At 38.4% G+C, this 25,322-nt stretch overlaps 1 protein-coding gene across 6 annotated transcripts in view; it reads left to right on the top strand.

Annotated features, from left to right (window-relative positions):
• CCSER1 (coiled-coil serine rich protein 1) overlaps positions 1-25,322 on the top strand; it is a 711,885-nt gene that overhangs the window by 114,125 nt on the left and 572,438 nt on the right. For all 6 annotated transcript variants that reach the window (XM_087737605.1, XM_087737607.1, XM_087737609.1 and 3 more), the window contains one exon: positions 18,412-18,505. In XM_087737605.1, coding sequence (XP_087593731.1) covers positions 18,412-18,505 — 94 coding nt within the window. The remainder of the gene's footprint in view (positions 1-18,411; positions 18,506-25,322) is intronic.

The raw sequence follows: 25,322 nt of genomic DNA on the forward strand, positions 1-25,322 counted from the left end.
GGAAGCCTGAGGCAAAAATTGAAGGCAATTATGCTGCCGTATCAATACACCATTTGTCTCTCTCAGCGATCCAGGAAGACGTCTGTTGATTGTTGTGCCTAGAAATTAATTTTTGATTACCTTATTTTCTTAACACAAGCAGACTGCCAACTGCAATTCAAAGTCATTCTTTTGGGAAGTGCATCAAAATTAGGATCTACAGGCTTTCTGCACACTCAGGGCGTTTCACCATGAAATTTATTTTTCCTCTTAGCCACTCGGTGGCAGTAGGCTTCTTTGCAACGATGAAGGCTGATGTAATATGTGCCTGTGCTTTGGAGTAGAAGGCTGCTCGATTTCTTGTGTGGTATGATAGCGAAGCCTTTTGATTAAAACATAAATTATGTTTTCCTTATTTTATACAAATAACGGTGTGATAATATTTTGGAAGCATTTAGGAGAAGCATGCCACTCTGCAGCATAGAAAAATGTGTTGAGGCGTGGGAAGGAAAGCAAGCGAAGTGCTCTGGTTTCTCAGCAGGTGAGGCCTGTGACAAGGAAGCCTCTTGGAGCTTTTATTTCTGACGACGCCATTGTCATAGCCAGGGAGCAGTAACCCTGCGATGCTATGAAATTGGCAGCACATCGTCCTTGGGATTGGAAGCATCTGAGATCACTCAGCAGTAAAGAAGCCTGACAGACAAATTACCATGGCAAGTCAAATCCTTACATTGAAGCTCTGCGGGCTCAGGTGCCAAGCTTCAACTTCAGAGTCTTGTGGTGTGGCCTATGAGGAAGAGATGCCTAAAGGCACTGGGCAACTGGTAGGCTAAGCAGTTCTGGCGACGCAGAGAAATTCTTGGGGTGCTGCAATGGACAGGCTGGCTCAGCACGCTTTCACTCTGCCTCTGTAAGCAGCAAGAGGGTGGAAAAGAAATTTGCAGCTTTTTGAATAACAGAGTTAGTTGTTCAAAGCTGTTGCTCGGTAGCCATGCAAGTACTATATGGAAGGGAAAAGAAAATCCTACTGTATTGCTGCATAACAGAAGTTAGGCTTCGTTTCCTTTTTACTGTAAATTGTCTCAAGACATTTCAGAAAAGAATGATTTAATAGCACACAGACATTGTATGCAAATGAAAGCTAAATTTCATGAGATATGACACCATGCAAAAAAAAAAAAAAAAAAGTAAAGATATCTCATGACTTTTCTTTGTTTAATATTGCACTGAATTGTCATTATTTCCTTTTTTTTGGTATATGAACACTGGGATAAGGACGTTGATCAAAAGACACACTTGGTGTTGTTGATGCTGCAAGTGAAAGAAGCTATTATGGCTGAGGCAGTTACAGCTCTCCATTTTCCACTTGGCTCCTTTTCTGGCTGGGAAAGCACAATATGATGTGTGGCTGCTTCTGGGTCACAAAAGTTTACATCACAAACTGTTAAGGTAGATTACCTTAAAGAAATTTATTTTGACACTTCTGGTGGTAACTTCTGGAAGTTCAGAACCGAATACTTGTTCCATGTGTTCTCATAAGGTTGCAATAAAGTAGAGGAGGGATGGAGCAGAGAGATGGGGTTGGTGATCTCCTCGGCTGTCCCTGCTGAATCTCCTGCTGAATGTGAATGGAAAAAATCACTTACAGAGTCATTTGTTCTGAGACTTACTGTTTGAATAAGCTGGACAGACAATGGAGTAGGAGTGGAGATGGTACCTTCAGGTTGAAGAGATTACCTGATGTAATGAAGCAGAAAGTGTATCAAAGCTCACAGTTTCTCAGCTGACTGATGTTCCTTTAGGTTATACTGCCTTTCAGGTGTAACATTTGAGTCCTTCTACTTTATAGCTTTGTCAAACTAAAAAAGTTAAAGCAAAATACAATCAGGTGTCAAGTTTTTCTCTTGTTTCATATCCAAACAAGATAAAGATACAAATTTAATATTAGTTATAGTAAGTCAGAAGGCTTTGCAAGCTATGTAACAAAGCAAATCACATACTGGCTCCGATTCCTCTGCAAGTGCCTTTTTTAAAGCAGAGTGTTGTTGAGTAAAAGTAGATTATCACCTGCTTTTTTTCCAAAAGGCATGAAATCTACTTTTCCTTGGACACTTACCTCAACCCATGCAGTAAGTGGAGCATATGAAGGATGCTGCTTTCGTCAATGCAAACATATCTTCCACTGGGAAATATTCAAAGCTATAAGTCTGAATCCTGAATTTTTATGGTCCACAAACCATGGGTCTATTAATGTAATCTTATAAAATAGTAAGGGTAGATAATTTTGGAGACCTATTTTATACATGGCAAATATGTGTGTATTGGCAGCTTTTTTTCTGCTTTATATTTGATAAATGACATAATCTTTAGTGTCATATTTTACTTTTGTAGATAGCGCATGGAAAATCCTATAGATGAACAGTTATTGGAACACTGTGTGACATGCATTTTTGCATGTGAAAATTTTTTTTTTTTAAATGTTTGATGTTTACATTCTCATAGATTAGACTGGACTTTTCCCCAGGGATCAGAATGCCAAACTTTCATTGATACACTATATTCTCAAATTTTGCAGTACTAGCCTCCTGTGTATCTTGAGGGAAGGAAAAATAACAAACCTATTACATCTTTGCAGTTCATGCTTCTGTGGATAGTCTGAATCTTCATCTTGAAGAAGGAAGTACCCACTGTCAAATTTTTTGGAGTGTAGAAGGGCACTTGCCTTGGGGCTGTAGTGGAGGAGTGGAGTTGAGAGCAGTGCGAGCTCATCTCATTCCTGATAAAGTGCTGCCCAGGTAGCTAACCAGTGGAAGGAAAATGAAGAGTTTTAATTTTTGTTTCCTTTCTCATCCCCTAAAAGAACAGATGAAAACTGAAATAAGTTCATGGTGCTCATAGCTGTAAGCATCAAATGTCTGCCTCTTGCACTCCTAAGTCTCTGCCAGTTGGGCAACAGGGCTGTTGTATCTATGTGGCACAGCTATTTTAGGAGGTTAAAGTCATAAATAACTGGTCATCTCTTGGGTAGGACCGTTCCTTATGCTTTTTATTAGGCAATAAATTAGGTCTTTGGTCTTTAAATGGACTCTGTTCAATGGTGAGTCAGAGCAGGGAGGAAGATCCTGAAATCGTGTGTTTGTGGTGACAGGTGCTGCTGAAGCATATGAGCCGGTGTGCTGTATATGTATTTGTATGTATTTGTATTGAAGGAGCATGTCTGTTCCTTAGTTAGTTTCAATTATCACACGTTTATAAATAATACAACCTTAGCATTTACATCTAACCTTTAACTCAGTAAATTTCTGACTACAATAATTTGTATATAGTTCTCCAGCAGCTTAGGATGCTCACCTGTCTGAAGTGAATACATATTTAGAGAAAAAAACCCTCTCCCTTCTGTTAGTAACAGCAGGCTACCTCTGATTATGCTGGTACATGCTCATTGTTTCGGGAGCTGTAAGGATGGACACAGGGATTTTGCGGCTAGTATGGCAGCACAGGCAAACCTGTTTAAGAACCTCTGGCAAATTAAGAATTCCATCTCTCTTTTTTTTTTTTTTAAGTCAGTTCCCCTGGGTGAATGTTTGCTCAAATTACGATACAACAAAATGGAGCAGTTGCCTGGTATGGCTGAATAAGTACAGCTATCTTATTCTGTGCAGTAATTTCACCTGTCTGATTTCTCTCCTAAAAGCCAATAGGATGTTGAGTTGGTGTGTATTAATCAGTATATGGAAAGTAATCATAGAATATTCACTGTTTGATCATGTAGCAAGCAAATGAGTCTTATGAGCACTGGAACTAGGGAAACCTGACTTGCAAGAGGATTTATGTTTTGGGACAGATGGATCAATGTCAGTATCAAAGAAGGATGTAGGGTTCGGTTGAAACTTCCTTCAGTTGAGGCAAAAAGGATATTCCACACCTACCATTGTAAGGTGTTTGTACAGCACTTCTGCTCATAACAGATGCAGTGTTTGAATCTCACTCTTCCATCCAAATATCTGCTGTTGCTTAGCTTCTGCATTTTGCCTTTAAGACTGCCGCTTTTCTGTCCAGTTCAGTTAATGTTGGCAAAGAGGTTCAAAATTTCCTGGGAAAAGAACAAAAACAGTTTGTGCTTAGACAATGCGATGACATCAACCTTATTCTTTAGGTAAGTAGGCTAATAAGTTGTCATTTGTAAAAGTACGTGCGCGCTTCCACTGCAGAGCTGGGATTAATAGTACTGCACAGTACTGAACACCAGAACAGCATTTATATGTGCTGGCTTTATCATAATGACTACATTTGCTTTATGACTCCAATAAATAGAAAGCAAGCCAAAACTATTTTTTGGCTTAATCTGGTCTATACATACAGAATCAAGGCAGTAGAAGGCATGGGCTTTGCTGTTTGATCCAATTTCTTTTGCTCAGCACATCCAATAGTATCTAATCTTTATGTAGATTCTACTGCATATTTCTAAACCCTCTTTCCTCTTATTTTACCCTAAAAGCAACAGCAGCTATAGAAAGCACTTACATACAGAAGAGCATCTTAAAAATAGGAATATTGACCAAGAAAGAACATGTCACTCTATTTTGGCTGTGTGAAGATGTCTGCTAATCTGTATAGGAAGTGTTATTAGAACCTGTTGACTGAAGTGAGGTTTGAATCTGGGTGAAAATCAAGGCAACAAGAGAAAATTAAGTAGTTTTAACTGCACTAATGTTGGTATAGTACAAGTACTATAGAAGTACTATACTCAGAAGTATAGTAGAAGTGCTTCCTCATTCTAGTAAACATTTGAAAATAATGGCAATCCGCAATTGCTAAGACAGTAAATATTTACTGTGTAATATTTCAGTTTGTTCTGTAAGGTCCTGACTACATAGACATTGAGGACTGGTCTCATTTAAGAGTCCAAGAAGTTCTTAGCATAAATTTGAACATTAAGTTTATGTGTTGTTATATGCTGAATAACATTTTGCGGAAAGTATTCTCCGGATTAGTTTATTTTTATGGCTCTACTGAAGCTTAGTCCATGAGGATCTGGTTTATTGACATTATGGGATAAAAACCTGTCCTTAGTGCTGAGCAAGTCTGGATTTTCGTGGTGGTGTTTGTTTAGAGTGGGAAGGAAACAGCAACATTTTGTTAACTGAACCTATAAATGCTGCTATCCTATCCAAAACAGAACAGAATACTGTGTTTTACCTTTTTCTGAAAGAAAATCATAACTGCATGAAAGAAACCTACCCTGAGATGTATGTATTGCTGATTCTTTTTAAACCTAGACTTTTGACTAAGAGGCTATCTTATTTTAGGTCTTTTAACAGTATGCCCTGAGCACCTAGCCGTTAACAAATAATGAGAGCATTGATTTGCTGAAAGGAAAAAAAAACCCAAACTGGAGCGCATTAGACTACTAAATTAAAAATTTATTCCAATTAGTACTGGGGGGACTGCTTTCAGCCCTACTAAATTAGGCAGCTGGGAATTAATGGCAACTGAAAATCATTATAATGACAGACTTTTTTGGTAAGGATTTGAGAAAGTTTCTGACAGTTTCACCATGACCTCAAAGAGTTTCAATTGCTCTCTATACTGAAGATGCATAAATGTTGATTAGTGAAAAAGGTCTTTGGAGTACTTTTTAGCGGAGCTAAGTCCTTCCTGACTGTCTCGGGTCTGATGTCTAACTTGTCAGTGTAATAAGCTGCCCATCCCCACTTGTTCAAATAGCAGACTTGTCATGTGCTCAGGATGAACTAGATGTATGGTATTTAATGGCAAACCAGAGAGCCTTTAACAAGTTAGTTGCTGGTTAAGTGAGAGCATATTTTCATTCATTTTCCTTTTAAACCAAAAATACACTATTTCTTTGCTATTCTTTATTATATGCACATTATTTCTGATAAATTTATAGGAAGAATACCAATTGTCAAAGACATACTGCAGATGCCATTTAAACTGCAAAGCCACACAGTGAACAAAAATAAATGGAAACAGAATTGTGGGTAAAAGACCCTTAAGCAGAGTGAAGAACAGGCTGTGTGCTGCGCTTTGTGGCAAATCCAGTACATAGCTTTTTAGAATACTGTTTTCTTCTGAAGAACCAGGCACTGATGCAATCTCTACAGTATGTGTATAATGTTATTTGGCCTCCATATGTATGTATATATAATATGTTATGTATAACATTTATTATTTGAGCTTTCACTGGATAGAATGCATCAGCAATTACGTTTTCCTGATCTGATAAACCTGACATCTGTCTTGATTCGTAAAGAGCTATATTGACTCAAATTACTGAAGGACTGGATGTCCTACCAGCAAGTATCAGTTTGTGATGCAATTAGCATTACTAAAGGCTGTGTTGTACTGAAAATTGACTGTGAGTTCATTGCCCTACAAAGGGAATCATCATTAGCCGCTTTTTTGGGCTCTGAAGCAGTACTAAAACCAGTGCTATTGTTGGGGTGGGATGAACAGACAGGAGTGCCCAAAAGCTTAAGGACTAGCCTAAATATCTGCCCTGACCTTGGTTCAAGAAGTATTACACCTCTCCAAGAGTGTTGTGTTCTCAGGTATTTCCACTTTGCTCCTACAAGGAGATGGTCCCCTTCATAGGGTACTGACTTCATCAACAAATTTTTTTTTTTTTTTTAGAGACAAATGCTGTGACACAACCAGATTCTGGCAGTTATCCCCAGTTGTGGTTGGCAAGGTGACTGGCAGCTGAATGTACAGGTTTGGTCATCTCTGAATTTGGACATAAAAGCCAGGTGACCTCTGATACCAGTCTACTGTTCTCTTATTAAACTGGGCGTGCCTGGCAAACCGAATTTTTCTGTTCAGTTTAAGCACCTGTGTAAGTCATGGGAAAGAATTGGACACTGTTCTGTAGGTATTCATGCTGTTCTGCCATTCTGATGTCTAGGGAGCTAAATATTTATTAGAACAAAATGCACATGTGGATACTGAAAGAGAGAGTCATTTTAAGCATCAAAGAGTTTTGAAAGTACAGAGGAGAAGTAACAAAGCCTATAAAATGTATGCATTACAGAATTTCCAGCAAGGGATGGTTGTTTCTCAGTTTCTGTAAGATTTAGGTACCTCTCCAGGATGGAATATTGTATTTTGTAGTGCCGATATTAGTCAAAGCTTGTTACAGGTTGCCTTGCTTCCTCAAGTTCCCAATTCACTGCCCATTCAACTGCAATAACAAAAAAAATCTGTCTTCTGGACCAGTAATTGTCATTACGTTTTTCTTAAAAACAAACAAACAAACAAACAAAAAACCAAGTGGGGAAAAGTATGCACTAGTGGAAAAATGACATTTGAGCAGAAGCCTTTCTCAAAGAGTGATTTAAAACCCTGTTTACCAGAGCAGCCGTAGGCCAAAGTTACCATGGAAACAGAAAGAATTCAAATAATATTAGCAAAAACATATCTATTATGATATTGCATTAACGATGCTATAGTAAAGGGTCACTTGTGGTTTCATTTACAGGGCTCACTTTTTAGTGATTTATCACCAATATTGTAGGCTACAAATTAGAATTGGAAACAGAAGTTTCGGCCTTAAATTGTCTTATAATAATATTGGGAGGGAAAAAGTATTAAATTTTCCTGTTACTTGACAAAAATATTTTATTTAATCATATGTCTAGGAAAGTTTTTTGAGTTTTTCATATGGAGCAAATTCTTAGTCTTTTCTCAGAAATAAAATAATGCTTAAACCATAAAATAGATTATCTGTATTTGGTATCCAACAGTGCTGACTCCAACAGTATAGATGATACAACTAGAACTGTGACATTTTGGGGAGAGGTGATTTGCAAGAGGAATCGATTGGTTCTTGAGCTTGGTACCATATGCCTACCTTTTCCTGCATTGCTTTTCAGAAATACTGAAAACACATGCTAAACAATGGTAGTCCCGTCTGGGGAAACGGGGCTTGAATTCAACTGTCCCTGCCAGATGAATGTGGCAGGTGCTGGGTGGTGGCGGAAGGGGAACTGTTCAGATGCGGTTTATCAGAAGATTAGTATTCTTTAAAGGGATTGCCATGGTTTGCCCCTTAGGAGCGGTGGTGGTTTATCAAGATTATAAATGCTAAGGTTTTCCCTCTTGTATCCCCTGAATTTAAATGTTTCTTTTTTTTGGCAGTCAGGTCCTCGCTAGCTGTATCGTTACATCCTTTGTTTTCCCCTCTCTGTGTACTACTGAACAAGAAAAGGCAAAAATGAAATTGAAGATTGATTAGGTGTCATAAAGCAATTTTTGACCCTTTAAATGTTGACTGAAGCATTGACTGGGGTGCTGTCAGGACACAGCCAGAAGTTTCTAGTTGCCAAAGTTTCGATTGCCAAATAAGTAATGTGTTTAATTTGAGTGAGTTTGGAAAAATTTACGTGACCAACCCATGTATTGAATAACCTGTTGCACTCACATCTCTAAGGTATATACAAATAACCTTCACAGAATGTTCTAAATTATATCCTATATAAATGCAAGATGGAGATACTCAAGGAGCTTTTTCTGTGTTTGGCAGAAAAATCTGGCAGACGAGATGTAGAAAACTTTCCCAAAGCTATACGATGATAATGACTGTGCTAGAATGCTTGCATAGCGCTTTGCCTATTACAAAAGCTGTAAAAACATTAACTAATCCACAAAGCAAATTATGTGTTGCAGATGTATCCCTCTGCTGAGAGGAAAGCATATGCATGTATGGGGGGGGGGAAATCTATTAAAGAAGGCTTTATTTGGTCATTTTAAGCTTTATTAAATTTCTTTGACTGTATTTTCATACTTTCTTAATGGAAGAAGTTTTTTTCTAGGATTCTGTTAAAGAAATTACAGATTGATGTATGAAAAACATATACAACTTTTTCTTTTTGAACACAGAAAATCTGATTATCTTGATTCTGTTTACAACCAAAGTGAATCTGTACACTCTAGAATTATTTGAAAGAATGGCAAACAGTCAGCAAAGTGCCTCTCTGTCTGAAATGATATTGTGTTTTCTTTTATTCACAGACTCAAATCTCACGCTTTCTGGTGCACATAAGCTTGTGCACATTTTAAATGTGGCTTTCACTTAGATATTCTGTTGCTAGTAGTTGATTCAAGGTTAGGTGATTGTTGTCTTTATCAGCTTTGTCAAGAGCTAATCCCTATCTAGGGCTCACTTGAACCTGGATTTATTGCAATACTTTAACAGATGTGTAAAGTATGCTAAATTTTAAATGCTGAGGGCACCTGTTGCCTCCCAGCTCTCTAACAGCTGTCTGTGCAGCTGGCCTCTGGGTGTTTCAGGTGGGTGCGTTCACATACACACACGTGTATGAAAAGTGTAGGAATTAAAGATGTCTGCGATGGGGCCCTTTAGGAGAGTGACAAACAAGGCCAGTTTCACTGAGGTGCAGGTACTGGTGATGGTGGTGGTCCTTACCGTCACCCTCACTGAAGCTGTGGGGGCCAAGCTCCTGTGCTCTCAGGTTTTGGAAACTGGAACCAAAGTGTGCTGCTTTTTTATTCCCCTTCTTTGCTCGCTCATCCTTGGTGGTTTTGTGCTTCTCAGCCTCTTCCCCAAAAGGAAAGGGAGGGGGCCTTGTCTGCTTCTCCTATAGGTCGCCTTACTTATGGGACCAGGACTAGTTCTGGTTCCACCACATACCTTTCCTGCCTGTTATACCTTCTTTGTTGTCATCTTGCTGTGTTTTTTTTTTTTTTTTTGCTTGTATGTTTTCCTGTACATCATTTGTGCAACCATGCCACCATTCTCTGAGTCTTTGGAGTTGCATGTTATTTATAAACCTGTGCTTAGTAGGGCTATGAAATACTTGTATGTTCTTACCGGTTATGCTATTAGTGGTGTTGCTGTGTTACAAAAAATATGTACACTGGCTGTTGCCCCTTCATTTTAGTGTATGCATGTCTGAGTTCAAGGCAAGGAAATAGAAAGTGTGTCTTTGGTTAGACCTGCAAAAGTGAAGCCACTGGCATTCATGGATGCGCTCTTAGAGGCAGGTTACTCTATTGAATCAATGCTGCAGTAGGGTCACCAACCCGTGGCTTTCAGCTGCACATTATCCTCACCAGTGCTGTAGCACTCAGATGACCCAACAGCAGCAAATATATCCAAGACCAGCTGGCAGCATCTACGACTAGTCGATCACGACTAACACCGTGGCTGGAGAGGAGCACAGCCAGTTCCTCTTCCTGCCACCAGCGGTGCTTGAGCTTAGGCGTATCCCACTTCTGTGGCTTCAGCAAGCCGACCATATTGTGGCAGAATGAACCCTGTGTGCGTGAGTGAAAGCTGAGACCTGTTAGGAGAGTCCTTTAGTTATAATCACTCGGGCAAAAGCAGCATCATTGCAGACATCTATTTAATGCAGAGAGAGAGAGAATCGAAAGGGCAGAAACAAGAATAGGGTGGAAAATACTGCGCTTCCCTTACACAGCCAAAAGCATGCGTGCAAAAAATATTTTGAAGGATGATGTGATGGATCTGAGCTCTATAGTTAGACGGTGCCCTCCACTGATGTCTTTCTGTCTTTGGGTCTTAAGGGCACATTAATTTATAATACAAATGGATTTCTACACGTTAGCTACAGAAAATGTTCTTACCAAATGTTACAAGATTTACTTTTTCCTTTCTAAAGGTTCTAGTTTTCGAGTAGGAAATTATATGCTTTTTGGGTGGTGCTATTCAGTAAAAAAGAATACTGTTAAGCTGCTCTTGGTATATGAAAGGCATCCATGAGCTTTACGTTTGATACAGAGATTTTTAGGCTGTTGGCAGGGATTCTGTGTTTTTAAAGGTTTTTCTGTTTGCTGGGTTTCATGTGCTTTCATTTTCCCTTTGAAGTGTGTGGGAGAGTGCAGAAGGGGAAATACTTCATTATGTCCATGAATTATTCAGGTACAGTTCTAGGAGTTAACATTACTTTAAATAGCTCAAGGTCTTTCTTTTTCCTTGACTATATCTCAGTTTTCATTCTTATGCTGATTGTATGCCATGTTTCTTTGCTGCATACAATTTTGATGAAGTACTATCTTTTGGCAATCTCTAGAAATCATTTCAGACTTGAAATAAGTGTTTAATTCTGATCTTTTCCAGCATCAGATATGCGGTGACCCTGAGTAGATACAGGTGAATTGTCATACATATGTCTTTACAAAAGAATCAAATTATTCTCCCTAGAGTATGTTTTCTCTGTTCTCTTGCAAAAGCATTGATCTCAAATAGCCCCCCACATGTATCTCTGCAGTGAAGAAAAAAAGGAATCTACAATATTAAATACTAACGTACTATTATGCATGCAATACTGGGCTGGTTTTCTCTGAGAAGATTTTTATAAACCACATTTAGTGCATCATTTCAATGGGGAGGCATGAACACTAAATCCTTATATTAAAAAAAAAAAAAAAAGAAAAAAAGAAAATATGTGTTCAGAAAATAGTTAAGAACAATAACACAGAGGAAGATGATCAGAAAGATGTCTAGAGGCCAACATGGGGAGAAAGAAAAACAAAACAGAACCCAAAGCATTTTTTAAAAAAAATGAGTTTTTAAAATTTTGTTCTTGTAGTTCTAAAAATATCTTTGAAAATCCAGTGATCCCCGCATAATCACTTATGCAAATGATATCCGGGCTGTTATGTCAAGGGAAAAAAGCTTTAAAAAATTATTCCCCTGGATTTTAGAGCTTTCCTGATATAGTCTGAAGTGGTAGTGAAGTGGGATTACAGATTCTTGAGGGGAAACGCATTTGTATACAACATAGGTGATGATGAAGAGTGACGTTTCAAAGAGGGATGCCCGTGACCAAAGCTCATCTGCTCGGTTTGAATTCTGGCAGCGGCCCGTATTTTGCATAGGCATGCACCAGGGGAAGCGCAGTCACAAAATGCTTTCTAGGAAAAATAGTGTGTTTGCTGAGCACAGGTGCAAAGCTTGATCAAAAGATACATTAAAGATTAAAATGTAGTCAAGATGTTCAAATTCATGCTAGTAAGGTTATATCAATGTATGTATAACCTGAATTAACTTTCTGTGACTTCTGTGAATACTATCTTCAGCCATATATGTGTCTGACAGAAATGTTTATGAACTGAGTAATTGCAAACATGTCAGTGCTTCAGTCTTGTAGCTTCATTAAGTTGCTTACTGGACCTCAAGTTCTTAAAGGTCTTGAACAATCTCCAAGCAATAGTCAAGATTTTGTTGCAGTATCACTATGCAGTAATGAAATGGAAATCTCAGTCACCTGTGTAGAAGAACCCTGAAAAACACTGGAAAATGCCAGAGACCAGTGGCAACCTGTGGGTGGATACACAAAATCACCGATCAGAAAAAAAATCTGCATCCCCTTGCTTGAGAAAACAAAATTTGCCAGGGTTGAATCTCCCTCAAGATGCCAGCATAGAAAATGAAAAAGAAACAGAAGCCATTGCATGTCATGTTGACTAGGAACTGCATGTTAATTAGAGCAAAATTACAAAATAATGTATATGAGTCTCCAAAGATGCTGGTAATGACAGACAACCTGTCTGCTGCCCTTAGGACCTTGCGGTTACTTTATTATTTCAATGGTATGGGAACAAGAAGTCTCGAATAAAAACGCGTGAAAACATCAAGAAATGAATCTTTTGATTGGTGCCATTGATTGCTGGCTGTTTCAAATGGGCAGATTTGTCACCTAAACCCAATTATTCATCTTGGTTTTTCATATTAGCTGTTAATATTCAGTTTAACATGGATTTACCCTGTTTTTTTAATATATATTGTGCAATTGATATGATTTTGCTAGTTCCCTTTTGGAATTGAATTGCATTGCTTAACAAAATAATATACTTCAGTGTATTTGTATATTCATATGTATGTTTTATTGTCATTTTTGAATACCAGAGTAGTCAATTTTTAGAGGAGTATACTATAATTCTACAAGCAGTAATTTCACTAGGTATTTATATGTGTAAGTTGGTTATTTGGAATAATAATTAAAAAAATACATAGTAAAGGGGGCTTCATAAAGAAATGTTATTTGCTTTTGGTTGTTTGATTAAGCCTAATAGTAGATTTGAGACCTGTTATGTTGGGCACTTTATATATATTTACTGCTAAAGCTGTTTTTATTTATCCCAGCTTTCAAACTCATTTTAAGTGTTGTAGACTCTGAGCTGGAACAGGTCTAAAAATAATGAAACACTTGACTATTCTGGAAACAAACTGAAAATTCATGTATTATGCATTAGATTTCCTTTGAGTGATTATAGGAAGGGAAGCGGGGAAGAGAGAAAGATGGAGATAGGGAGGGAACGTAGGAAGGGAAGGTAGGAAGGAAGCCCCCATCAGCAACTCTGAGTAAACTTACTATCCAGATACACATTGTCTAGCTGGGAGGAACTGTATGTCTAATACATCTCTATCTCCGTAACTTTTCAGCTGTTTCTGAACTATATCCATGCAAATCACTGCATATCTTTGATAATAAAATGATTCTTAGGTCGTATTTCTTAAGAATGTTAAGAACGTCTGGGCCCAGTCACAACTAAATTGAGTACCATCGAGTTCAATGGGCGTTGAGTAAGATACCTAGCTGTTGGATGAAGAACAGCAGTTTATACTTCCTGTCATTGCTGGAAGAATTTTAAATACGAAAGTTGTTACTGAAAAGTAACTGATGCCTTGAAATATTCTTGGATTAGCATCCTGTTCTGCTACAGCCATTATCAGTTATCAAAAGCAGCTTGAACTGTTGTACAAATTACTGCTTTTTATTCTGAATTAATAACATTTAAAGTATCACTGTTAATCTCTTGTTTAAATAGAAACTTGATTAAATAACGGTGGTAGTTCACCAAATTAAAGGAGGAAAGAGTGGTAGGTAAGCTGGGGCTGCAGCCTGTCTTGACCAGGAAAATCTGACAGATGTGGGCAAGCGATCAACTAAGTAAATCCATTCACATGTTCTTCTCACAGATTATGTTCAACTTCCAGATCAACTGGAATAAAAAAGCACCATCATGTTAAGTTCTGGTCCATTATAAAGGCAAAATGGTGGTAGAAGTCAAGCGGACACCAGAAGCAGGAAGTATGTCTTAAGGCTTCTAAGGGGCTATTACAGAGTCAATAAAGAGGTTTTTGCTGCAGGGCTTCTGCCTTAACTAAATGGTTTGCCTCCTGGAATAAATAAAAGGTATGCCACCATAAATAGACAGCAGATGTTTCCTTGGGTCCTTGATGGAAGCATTCATTTCTTTTTCTTTATGTAGCAAAGCTTTGAAACTATTCACTTTGAATGCGCTTTAGGGCTTGATCTCTCTTTCTCTCCCCGCCCCCCCATTTTCTTTTTAAAAAATATAATTGCGTTATTCTTCAAAGAATGCAGCAGCAGCGGTGAGGGGGAGAACAGGGAAAGGGTCAAGAGATATTAAACTTGAAAAGAAATCACAATTGTTACTAATTGTCATAGCAACAAAGGAGTAATGGACTCTGGTGAGGAGGCAGAGGGGCGGAGGATGTTGGCGTGCACTCGTAGTGATACCACTGGGTCGTTCTGTGGCATTAGGCAGGTCATTCTAGGAGCCCTTTTCTCTTATTATATTTCCTAATTATGCATTTTCAGAAAAAATTACTCAGTTAGGACAGCCCTGGGAACCTAACTAACGCTCTCTGCTTGGGTGTGCTTTTATGCATTCATGTGTTCCTTTCTGTCTTGTATCTGTGGAAGGACTCCACCTGCAGAGGTGGGCAACGGGAGCAGGGAAGCAGCTGAACTGACATCATTGGCACTCCTGGCAGGTAGAGCAGCTCTCTCTGCCAAGCCCTCGTTCTTGCCATGATGGACAGTAGCTGCTTTAATTTGCTTGTCCCAATTCTATGATTTGTCCCTTCATAAAGAACAAGTGAACTCCTGGGGAAAGAGGAAGACTGTTTCCTGGTGGAGGTGCTTCCGAGAAGAATAAACCTGGGGGAGCTTTTCTTTGTCACTTTAGCTTGCCTGCTGTTGTTGGTGCAGTCCAAGAGGCTGTAGGAAAGGGAAGGCAAGGGGGTCACAGGTGTGTTGGGAAGGCAGCTGGGAGCCCTCAGCTCAGATGAACAAGCAGAGATGTTGCTGTGAGGAGCAGGGTGCACATCAGCCTCGCAGGACAGAGAGGACTGACGGTTGCTGGAAGCGAAGACCTTCCTGAAAGGCAATAATATGCAGGGGGAAAGTTGTATACAAACTTTTTCCTTTTGGTCCATCTTACCTGGTGGAGTTTCTTCAATTTAGAAACTGTGGTTCTGTTTGTGTTTGTTTGTTTTTTCCAAATCAAATAGAATTTGTTTTTTGACGAAGGGTGTGAATCACTACATTTTCACAGGCAATATCCCAAGATTTCAGACGGTGCATAAGTTACTGCACAAGATGCAGGAGATGCTCAATGATCATGAAATCATGCTCATTAGTACTGGTATGGCTCATCAAAGGAGGCTTAGCATTAATATCAGTATGGGTTCAGTTGGTCAACTGTAATATAGGTGATAATTTTAAGGTAAGAACAAACCTGTGTACTTCAGCCTTTTTACCTTTTGCCTCTACTGGTATGAAAAACTTTTAGCTGTGGCTTAAAAATTCCAGGGATTGTTCTTCTGGACTTTGTCACCAAAATGCTTTTTTACATTAACAAAACAATATATAAACAAGGTATGTTGTACATTCTCTGAGTAGTTTAATATACCAGTGGATCAAGCTCGAGTGCATAATAGCATTTAAATTTAAAAAGGGAGCAAAAAACCCCAAACTCTTCCTTTGTTTAGACGTCATTGCTTAATGTTCATTTGCTCTTAACTTGCTATGATCATTGATTCTCCTTCTGAAATACAGCTGGTAATAATAGTTGGACTGAAGATACTTCAGTCATGTCAGGCAGTGCTCTTGGAATTTGTGAAAAGGAACAGAGAACAAATCTTAGAAGTGTCTTGCTGCTGCTATTTTGAAAGATACTTAGGTGCTAAAGGATACACATAAGCCCTAAATGAGATTTTTCAATCTTCAGTGGTTCACTAGCTCCAACAGTGATATAAAAGTTATTTAAGTTTTAGGTTATCTGTTACATTGAGCAATGTGTGTTTTGCCACTTTCATTTAATACAGAACACTTTCTCTTTAAAATTTTTTTTTTAGTAACCTAGTTTTAGTTTGGGTTTGTTACGCGTTAACACAAATCCAGACTAGAAAAGTTTGTGTCTACGTAAGTATCGGGTACAGTAACCTGATATAATGCATCTGTGTATTGCATGTTGATGTTTGATTTTTATCCTTTTGTCCTGTATAGTAATAAATAATTCGATTATTGAATGTCCACATTTTGTCAGCATGAGAGAAAGAAACAGTCACTATGATGAAGGCTTGTCAGTAGCTCTCTGAGTTAAGACAGAGGGAATAAGATGTGTGTTTGATGTCACTGTAATGTTCACGGGATGTATATTTTCCTTCTGTACAATGCTGCTCGCTGCTTGGGTGGAGGTCTCTACGCTTGACAATTGTCACTTTCTGTGCTTGCATCTGTAAATATACTAGCAGCATTAGCAGTGGATTCTGTATCTCAGAAGAGGTTTTCTCATGCTAGTGCTAAGTCAGGGAAAGAATGCAAGAAAAAGTCCTTGTGTTGCCTACATGTTGTTTGTGAAAGTGGTAGAAAACATCATTTGAAGAATTAATTACTCAAAAGGGTTGAATAAGTGTAAGTTGTGAGTGCGAGTAAGAATTGGCATCTATTATGGGGGGAAAATACTTCAAAGGATTAAAAGGAACATAAAAAAATATGCTTGGAACTGAAGTCAGGGAGGGGTTTTGCTAGTGTAATGTATACTACGGTTACGTTTCTCTGCTTTCTGTACAGCAGATTGCTATACAGAGATCTCACAGACAGCTCGATACTTTGGGATGATCACCTGGCCTATTTCACACTGAATTCCCATGTTCTCTGGGTTGTATTTGTGCTGGGAGCATGTGAGATGTATGGGGTGCCAGCATCTCACGCAGGATTTACCGACTTTTTTTTCCCTGTGAATGGGCTGAAGAATTAAGCCTGTTGCAATATCACTTGTAGATTTGCAAACAAAATGCCAGCTGGAGAAGGCATGAATTATCTTTGATTAGATGTTGGTGACCAGGGAGGAAATCATGATATTATCAGGTCAAAAGAAATGACCGTAGAAAAAATATGAATTGGAAGAAAATGGAGAATGAATATATCTTTTAATACGTTGAATATAGCAACTTTAGGTTGATAGGGGCTAGAGAAAACAGTTGCCTTACCGTCTCATTGTCCAAAGTTGCCTGTGGTGAGCGTAGGAATGAGGAACAAGAAAGAAGTGAACTGTCCCAGGGTTGCCTTCTCCCTGCTGCTGTTTCTCCCTGGATGGCAGAGGGGAGAGGCCTTCTTCAGCCATGTCTCCCCGCGTGCGGCTCTGTCCCACGTCGGCGGCGCGTCTCTCCGAGACTGATTGCCATTCCTGTGTCTGGTTGTGGGCACTGGTTGTCCAGGCAGGGCTTCACAAATGCTGAGCTGAATGCCATTTCATGACCCCAAATAAAGCCTAAATGGTGATATTGCTGTACTCAGAGTTCACAGAGTAAAGAAATCTACCTGAGACATAACTAGTCATTTTATCTTCCGAGAAGATAATCCTGTAGGGAAAAATGTAGTGCGAAAAGCTACTATTTTCCTCCCTTTTGATTGTAGCCCCCCCACCCCTTTTTGATTTTCCAGAAGATGCATTGGATAAACCTGCCATATCTGTCTGTGGTTAAAATGTGGCAAACAAAATTAATCACAAAAAGGGAATGGGGACCTAAGCAGCTACACTGCACAGTCAGGCTTTCTTCTCTGTCCATGTAAGCCTTTACCACCCACCTTAATACTTAAAAATTCATGAGTTGATCATTTGTGCCTGAATTGACTGTTTATCCTATATTTGTGTCTCTCTATCCCCTGGATAAAGAGAACAGTAAATCTCTCTTCAGAGTGTATTGGTAAGGGCAGGCAGTGCTTAGATTTCCAAAATTTAATGAAAACCAAGTACTGATACTTTTATGTTACACTAAAAATAGCATTTTTATGCTTCATAAAAAGTTATGATTAAACTTGGACAGACACAAAACCATCATTGAACTTGTACTTCTGTTTTTTGGTTTTTTTTTGTTGTTGCCTATTCAAGATCCTGTAAAAACAGAGAACGGTGACAAACACATTTCTGCTTGGACAGTTGTTTCATACAATTTCTCACTGGTCCAATGTCAGTAGAAAAATTTTCTCTAGCTCCTGCTTAAACGTATTTCCTAGATCTGATTGCTCATTATTTTGTGCACAACGGTTTGGTTAACACATCTGTCTAAATGCTGCCTTTTTTTTTTTTTTTTTCTTTTTTAATATGTATTAGGATGTTTTGAATAACTTGGGTTCCTGTGAGTTGGATGAAGATGACCTAATGCTTGACTTAGAGTTCCTAGAAGAACAACATCACCATCGTTCTGGTAAGTCAGAAAAATACTGAATATCTTCAGCGAGTTAGTATTATTCTAGAAATAGAAAGTAAATGTATTCAGTACAATTACTTGGAAATAAAAAAATCACTTTCTTGGAAGGGGAAGAGCAGTATGCATTTTGTGGTGTTATTTCTAAATGCATTTGCCATTTAACAGAAAGATACTCATTACACTGCATTTGGACTTTGTATGGTCAGTTATGAAATGGAAGTGATTTTTACAGCTGTGGAAGAATTCCAGCACCAAGAGCAGACCCATCTGGTTTTCTAGGTACTTGAAATGACTGCTACCTAACCCAGGCAGTTACCAAAAAAACCATTGCTGATATAATTTCAATCCCATTTTGTGTGTGCCAGAATAATATGCTTCAAATAAAGGAGGTTTGACTTGAGACGTGAGTGTAACTTGATCCTTTCTCTCATGGTTGGTTAAGGCACTGTTGCACTGCCTTGACTAATAGCAATAACCAAGGTCAACTCACAGCGTGTTCAGAAGGACTTTGTAATAGGATTATGCGTGGTCTTGGTAAGTCGTGGCACCTGCAGTGGGGAATCCTGCATTTCCTTTGGCTGTGACATGGGACAGTGCAGGGCCTAGTCTGTGAACAGGGAAAGTCCTGCTAAGTCCACAGCACTTGGAGAGACTTAAATTGTACGTGAGATTTGTACTTGATCACAGGTAGAGCTCTGAGTTCATACTCTGTTGTGATACTTTGTTATGGCAGTAACGTGCTTTTAAGCAGGAGTAATTCTCACCCTCTCTTTTACCTGCTGGTTTCTGACCCCTCTTTCTCCATCCACCCATGTAGGTACTTAGAGCGCACATTCATGCAGACTCATGTGGAAGTGGGGTTTGAGACATGTGCCTGCCAGTGTGTGCCATCTTCAGTTCTGGTCCCTCCTTTGATGCAAATGTAGCAACGGTTACAGATAAACTGCTTGAATTATGCTCCTGTTTCAAATGTTCTGTCTATGCTAGTTCTGTGAATATATCTGAATTATCTGAATTCTCTCTATGATAGTTCTATTTAACCATTGTATTGTGCTTTTTAAACCTGTTTGCATGTCTACTTATAGGATAAAACACCTGTTCTGTTTTATTTGGTAGAAAGCAAAGTAGCCAGAGAGTATGGAGAGTTTTAGCAGCAATATGTGTGTGATCATAGTTTCCTACATTACTGGCAGCTAGGATGCAATGAATTAACTGCACAGGAAAGGCCCTTTCTAACCAGTCCTGAATAATGCTATTAACTGGTTACAGAAAGTCAGCTAACGGGTGAAGAGTCGTGGGTCAAAAAGCTTCAAAACCAAACATTACGTTTTATAAGAAATCATAGTGTTTAGACTTGTTCATTCCGGGGACCTGTTGGAAACAAATTAACTGGCAGAACCATTTTCCATAAATAAACTTCCCTAACATGTTGCAGTTGGCCTCACCTGTGTTTTCTTCCTTTTTTATATTTATAAAGCACTGAATTAACAGTGATGGAAAAGTTATGTCCAGTATATTATTATAAAGATTTGTAGCAGCTTCTGGAACAGCTAAGATCATAATGCCTAAATTATACTTGATAGAAAAGTAATTAAGATGGAGATGTGATACGACATGTAATCTTTATACTCTTGGCTCATTATCCAGAGCAAATGAGATCCTTTTAAAACAGAAAGATCTACGTTGCCCTTTGAAGAATGGTGACCATTTCTATTCTGAGCAGTAATATAGAAACACACGTTGCAGTATACACATCATCATTAAACACAAAGGTGTTTATCTTATTAATATTTGCTCTTTGATTTATTTGTTTGGTGGTAGCTGTAGCTGCAAAAAATTTGGGATTTGCCTAGTTGTCACTGTTGTTTTTGAGTCATTCAGTTGGAAGAAAGAGTTGGAAGGATAGAGCCACAGTATAAGTTGACACAATTTCAGCAAATAAAGCTGATGTCTTTATACTGGATTAGGATCTGGCACAAAATGATTAGATGTGATTGTTTGTAAGTTGTCGTCTTAATTCATGTTAAGATATTGAGATAAGAGGCTTGATTTTCAGAGTCTTTTAGCATTTACATACCACTAAAGTACATAAAACCCTAGAATTAGATACGGACATCTGAACATTTTTGACAAGTTGCTTTTCTGATTGCTGTATTAAGCTGTGGCCCACTTCCAGGATTTTTTATTCCAACTGAATTTGAATAAAACCAAGGGGCTATTTAATTCTTTCAGTATGTGACCAGCCTGAAAACAAGAGTAGATGATTTTCCATAGTACTTGCTAGTAGCTGGTTTGTTGGACGCTTTGTAAAGGCTTCTTTAAGATGATGGGCTTGATAGTTTACCTATGGCTTGCTTCATCAAAAATCATTCAAGACAATCCCAGACGTACAGCTTTGGGAGCCTCCTCTTCCCTGTTGGTACATGCTGTCGATTGTATATAGGATTCAGCCCTGTGTTACGTCAGCTTTACATATTTAAGCCGTTTTGTAGCAATATTTGTTTATGTTCCTAACAAGTTCCTTATGTTTCTCTAATACTTGAAAGGGATCTGTATATCTGACATTCACGTGTGTATTGTACTAAAGTCAACTAGGAGTAGATGCATGTGCTTCTAGATCTGTTGTCAAAATGAAGGTGTTTGAGTATAAAAATATGACACGAAATGCTGCTTTTTGCATGGAAAACTTAAAATTATTCTCTTCTGGAAGTCAAAGTTAACACTACGGTGACTATTTGTAGTGCAGTAAAAATCCTGTTGGTGTTCTACATGATGATGCTGATTATAACATTTATTTGGTTAAGGTTATCAGTCCTAGAGCCATATTACAATTCAGTTGTGCCCCACTTTGCCTCTTTATAAGGAATTCTGTGGGGAATTACTATAGGGGGAAGTGTTCCAAGAGAAGCTCGGTTTAGTATTTTAACAAATGCGTTGAAATATGAAGAGGTGTAATTGGAAAAGAATTCAGTTCTTTCTTCAGTTGTTACAGAGGGATAACTAATGAATCAGGCAAGTTCCTGTTCCTCAAGAGCCTACAAAAAATTTTAAAATGACAAATTGCATGAGTTCAAGGGCTAACATCACATCTTTGACTTGAATATCACGAACTATTCCTTGGTCAGGAGGCTGTATGCAGCAAGCTGTATCATTGAAACATAGCAATTCTGAAGTGTAGTGCCACAGTTAATAAATACAGTTGATGGGTTGGTTAATGGCGAATTGAGAAAGTCTCTTAACTGCCATTAGGAGCTCCAGATTTTTTGAGACTCTTGTTAGTTAAGACCCGATTTACAGTAGCTTCTGCTTTTAGCTGCTGTGGTTGAAAAGACTAATATTTGCTAGGGTGAGGCTATGTCTTTTTGACTTCATACTGAAGTTGACAATATAATAATAATTTAACAAAATAATTGTATTGTATTGATCTACCATAATTTTAGTGACCATTTATGAATAGAAAAACTATTGGAAGGATTTCTGGGAGAAATGGGTATTGAGTGAGTTTTAAAAGAGGAGCTAGGAGACAATCGGCAGGCAAGGAGACATTATTCCAGAAAGCAGAACGCTGTACTAATTAAAATACAGAGCTAGAAAGGAGAAAGAGACAAAGATCTGTTACCTCTTTCATTGTTTGCAATTTTTTTTTTTTTAATTTATTACTCCAACTCATTTTTCACTTGTGTTCTTGTTCTATCGTCTCAGCTTTTCCCTAATGAGCTGGTTGCCCTCCAGCAGCATCCTCGTGAAACGGGGTTCCTGCACAAAGGTACTATGAACCCTGATGAGTACTAGAAAAATATCCTAAACTTTTTCTCTAACTATGCAGTTGAAGATAAGGAGATACCTGCAAACCTCATGTAGATGCTTCTGCTTTGAATGTAGATTTCTGTGCCCTGCTAGTCTTAGCACGGTTTTGGAAGTCTGGAATTCCCTCATTTCTGACCTTCTCTCTGTAAGTGAGTTTATTGCATTAATTTACTACTTTTTCTTCTGTTTTAAAGGCTGTATTGCTGAGATAAAGAATGTAAGACACAAACATTTTATTATCCCACCTAATACAATTGCTTTGAAATTTAATAAAATAATATTTATATAGTACTAGGTGAGTGGAGAGCATTACTTGCATACAAATGCAAAGTATTAATCAACTTGATTCGCTGAGATTTCTGAAAACTGTTCTTAAGCTGGAATGTTTAAAACTAAGCATGATATGACATATATGATGAGCCTTGAGGGTACCTTTTATTACTCTAAGTAAATTAGACTTTTAAAATATGCTACAGCGTTGATTTCCTGTTGTAAAATAATTAAGTTAGTGGTTTCTGTAGCGGGAAACCATTGCCGGTTTATAGAAAATGACAGCATTAATTTAACCTCATTCATTTTCCTTTTCCCCGGTGAAACATGACTTATTTGATTCCAAGTATTGATTATTCAAATATATAAGGCAGGCCTTTATATTCAGTGATATAAGTAGTGGGGAATTTATGCAAGTAATGCACAGTAATGTGGGTGAGTTGTGTGCTTGTGTTGTGCCATAGCCTATTGAAAAACCAAATACTGGCTCTTGCATGGTTAGTGTTGTCATTAAATTGTAACTGCAGTAAACAGGAGCCTTTTCTAAAAGTTCACAAAGGCATAGCTATCCAAGGTCTTCTGTAATTTCTGAACTGTTTGCCATAGGTGTTGTAAAACCCGTGCCCCTGCATCCTTCTACAAAAGACGTATGTGTGTAGCTGGGATTTGTAGTGAGTGGCCCGACTGAAGTCGGGGGTACTGGTCATGGCACTGAATACTAAGCACATGCGCGTGTCATCTCCACATCAGGCTCCGCGCTACACAATGACTATTCACGAGTGTGATATTGATTAGCTGTGTACCCAGGCTGGCCTGCCGCATCCATCATGTTGTTGCTTGAATGTTTCCTGAATAGTTTTAAATAATGTAGCTCGCTATAATTTTTAGAAGAGATTTGTCTTCAGCTAGAGCTTTAGCCATTTTGGATTTAATGCCTCAGCCTCATCTGTAAAGCAGTGATCCAACATACATGTAAGGCATAGTTATTTCACCCAACATATTTCAGAAATGATTTGTCTTTATTTGCTGGAAAAACAATGAATTAAAAGTGGAAATATGGAAGTGTACTTTAGCATCCATCTAAATATTGTTCAACTCTTAAAAAAAACAAACACTTTTGAGAGAGCACATTTTGTTCAAACCTAACTTAAGACTGTCACTTTAAAAGCTTCTTAAAGTGTGCTTAATTCTACGTGTGTGGTGATACATGCTTTGGTACTTAAGGTTTATGAATGATAAAGAGTATATGTGACTTGACAAAATGACTTTTGACATGGTGGCAATGGCTTTTATGTGCCCTATATCTATTTTCTTCTATTAGTGGATGTTGAGAAAGAAGGGCCTGTTCTTGGTGTAGCTTTGTATTAATGTAACTGAAAGGAATGAGCATGTGAAGTTCTGATGTAGTAGTATCACTCTTACGATGTAACGCTTTCTCATACCTAATAAAAAATAGAAAAATAGTTACTGAATACATGCTCTTTATGTTTAAAATGTAGTGCTGTGGTATGGTGTCTGCTTAGCACCGTCAGTAATGAGCAGGGAGAGGCACATCTTAGGGAAGTGGTTGGAAACTGTGGGCTCTAACCTTTGTCATGTGTTTCTATTAGGTAGTTTTTATTTAGTGCACATTAGTGAGATCCAAAGCATAGTGTGTTGGGCTAGAGTACTCTATCACAACACAAATATTTGATTTTTCATGAAAGAAAGTTGTTATTAATTTGACAGATTACTGTATGGGTTGTGCAAACTTCCAAAGGCAAGGTAGAAATAGTGTTTTGATTTTTGAGATGGACGCATAACTTAAACTTACTTATTTAAATGTCAGATTACAGTCATCATATCAGATTATGATCTTTTAGTAACATAATTACATTAGGTATTAGCAGCCTCACCAACAAAAACAGTGCCCTTGTTTTTTAGAAAGTAAAAGTTATGAATTTTACTGCATTTCTCTTAAATCCAAATAGCCTGCAGATCAAATGCCATCGGTACGCAGCCAAACTAAACTGTTGCTGTAATGACCCGGTGATATTAATTAGGGAGTTGCTGAGTTATTTTGAATGTGATGAACAAGCTGTGTGAAAATTCTGTGGTGGGTTTGGAGCTCCTCCTGCGTCTGTTAATTAAATGTACTAATTATTTTTATTAATTTTTTAATGGAGGGTAGGAGTGCTGAGCTGAGATGAAACCCCTTGGGTGTTTTGGTGTCGTTTTTTTTGCGGGGGGTGTGTTTTTTTTTTGGTTTTGACCAAGAGTGGGGAGAAATACAAATGCTGTTAAAGTACAGAAAAATTCAGTGCTGGTAGTGGGTCATTAACACAGATAGTTACAAACTGTAAAACAGAAATAAATTTGCTTGCTTTTGAAATGTGAAACATCTTATAAATGTAATAAGGAAACAGAAAAATATGCTGTGTTTATAAATTATACTACTTGTTTTGGCAGCAGAACACCGAAAGCCAGCTCCTCAGCTGCGGTGGATCATCTGGGATTCATTGAAACCAGAAGCCTTAGCTGTTAGTGTGCCCGAAGCAGGGGGGCTGCAGGGTGCCTTGGGCTGCGGGGCCGGTCCTCCGCCAGCCAAAGAGTGGCTCTTGTCAGAAGCCTGGAGTCGGCATCAGTTGCTATGAGGACAGCCTGGGCAGCGTTCGCAGGTGGCGAGCTCTGGCACTAGCGCTGCTGGTGTCTGGGGACATGGTATCTCATTTTGTAAGACAGCGGCACCAGCACAGAA

Source organism: Nipponia nippon, unplaced genomic scaffold (genome assembly GCF_047370975.1).
Source record: "Nipponia nippon isolate SJK-2023a ecotype South Korea unplaced genomic scaffold, ASM4737097v1 scaffold_6, whole genome shotgun sequence".
NCBI lineage: Eukaryota > Metazoa > Chordata > Aves > Pelecaniformes > Threskiornithidae > Nipponia > Nipponia nippon.